General features: G+C 36.7%; 1 protein-coding gene across 1 annotated transcript in view; it reads right to left on the bottom strand.

Annotated features, from left to right (window-relative positions):
• Window positions 1–760: 760 nt before the first annotated feature.
• SLC2A13 (solute carrier family 2 (facilitated glucose transporter), member 13) overlaps window positions 761–2,207 on the bottom strand; it is a 388,439-nt gene continuing 386,992 nt past the window's right edge. The window contains exon 10 of the mRNA XM_012638430.1: window positions 761–1,066. Within this exon, the coding sequence (XP_012493884.1) occupies window positions 840–1,066 (227 nt within the window). The 3' untranslated portion in view covers window positions 761–839. The remainder of the gene's footprint in view (window positions 1,067–2,207) is intronic.

Genomic DNA, 2,207 nt, shown 5'->3' with positions numbered 1-2,207 from the left:
CTAAGTGACTAACCAATTAGGAATCCATAAAAATCTTTTCTTTGTTATTTTATGACAATTTTCTTACCAAAACTTGCTAGCTTATCTGTGCAAAAGTATACTTATAAGTGATGCAAAAAACATGTATGAAAGTAACCCCTAAAAGACCTGCTTTTTGATATATTTAAGAGATCCTGTGCAGAGTCAGTTTCTGAAGAACTCTGTGTCTGAATTTGAGAGAGAAATCAAAACTTGGAATCCAAAGGAGAAAAGGATAGGTTGTGCCCTTGTAGGAGGCACTTTTGAATCTGTTGATGAAAGCTTAAATGGAATTTACTTTCTGACAGCTGATCACAGATAAGCATTACCTCTTAGGAAAATTTAGGGCCAATAGGCCATGTTTTGACATAGAACACCCTTGGACCATCTCCCAGAATTTTTTTTTCATGTGGAGAATGCCATGTGAAATAATTCTTTATGAATATATAAATGTAATTTGGTTAGATTACCACTGACTCTATTGCCACTAAAGTTATATATGGTCTTAGGAAAAAAGGATACCACTGAAGTCACTGGGTATAGTATTCATTTCAGACTATCTCAAGAAGGGATTACACACATTTGCTCAACAATTATTAGACTAAAATCTCTGTAAATGTATATTTTTTTTGTATTCTTGCTCGTGAAAAAAAAAGTCATCATGGTTGTATCTTCCCTCCTAATCAAGTATTCTAGAATATGAAGTCATTCAAAACTAGACTGTGGAAAGAACCAGATTAGAAGCACGGCAGTGAGGTCACCAATTGCTGTTCTTCTCCCCCAAGTTTGTTTAAATAACTACATCTATCAGCAGCTGAAAATTATTCCACATCAGAAGCATCATTGTCAGAAAGATGATAGTTACTTCCCTTCACCCGAATATATTCAATGTATCTCCCTTCATCAGAATCTGAAGTGCCACATGTGCATAGCCTGTTGTCAAAGAGTGATTCAATTTCCTCTAATTTTTTCCCTTTGGTCTCAGGAAGACAGCCATAGATGAAAAGGAGTCCCACAGCAGCAAATCCAGCATAGAGGAAGAAGGCTCCTGCAATGGAAAAAAAAATGTATATATGAAGGAGTATCGATTTAGACTTTTCTTCCTGGTCAATCGTGTATAACCAAGGTATGAAATGGGACCAAAAAATTACTACCAGCTGGGTTTTCTCTAATTGTTCTAACCCTGTGAATGTAACACAATGTATCTTTCTAAACTCAAGTCACATGATGCCAAACTCAAGAAGAATAATAGACTCAGGTCAGATTAAATTCTGCTTTGAAACTTTTCCTCAGTTCCCTGACTAGAGGGAATTACTCTCTCCAACGTGCTTTCACAGCACTTTGTCGAGAATCTGTATCATAATACCCAAGAAGTATTATGTGCACGTGTATGTTTGCTTTGTCTACTAGACTGGAGGCACTTTGAGGTTGGGAGATGTTTATTATTTATTTTGCATTTCCAGAACCACATACAATGATGACATTGTTCAATCAATGCCTCAGTGGAGTACCTGGCAAGTCCATCTTTCCCCTTTCTCATGCCCAAAGTCTAGGAGTCTTCCTAGACTTTTCTCTTACTCTCACATCCAACATCCCAATCTGTTAAGAAATCCTGTTGGATCTGCCTTTAAAATGTAAGCTGAAGATGACCACTTCTCACCACTTCCACAAATATCTGTGGTTTAAGAGCCATCTTCTCCCATCTGGACCATTGCAGTAGTCTCTTAACCGGTCTCCTTGTTCCTTCTCTTGGACCCCATAGTCCATTTTTTTTCCCTCAGTCTTACTGATCATCATCTGACACACTGTAATGTTTACTGATTTGTTTTCTGTTTCCCTCCACTAGAATGTAAGCTTTGTGAGGTCAGGGAATATTGTTTTGCTGTAATATTATGCATGTCAGTGCAGCATACCAACAAACATGTAAATACTACCTGGTCATTTCCTAAGTGTCAATACAGCAAGCCCAGATGCATGAGATATACGAATGTATGACTTGTTTATATTCTCTACATATTTTCAAGATGGCCTTTCCTTTATAAACTCATTCCCATCTTAAATATAAGAACCTAGACTTTTACTTTTTTTTTTTAATATATGAAATGACCAAAGGGAGAAAACTTTTTTTTGGTTGAAGGATTTTTAGGGCACTAATGTGACTGGTTAAGCACATATTTTACCTCTAGTGA

The sequence above is a fragment of the Propithecus coquereli genome, unplaced genomic scaffold (assembly GCF_000956105.1).
Source record: "Propithecus coquereli isolate 6110/MARCELLA unplaced genomic scaffold, Pcoq_1.0 Scaffold13, whole genome shotgun sequence".
In the NCBI taxonomy this organism is placed as follows: Eukaryota; Metazoa; Chordata; class Mammalia; order Primates; family Indriidae; genus Propithecus; species Propithecus coquereli.
Note: the sequence above shows the minus strand (reverse complement) of the source record. Positions and strands in the feature narration are given on the sequence as shown.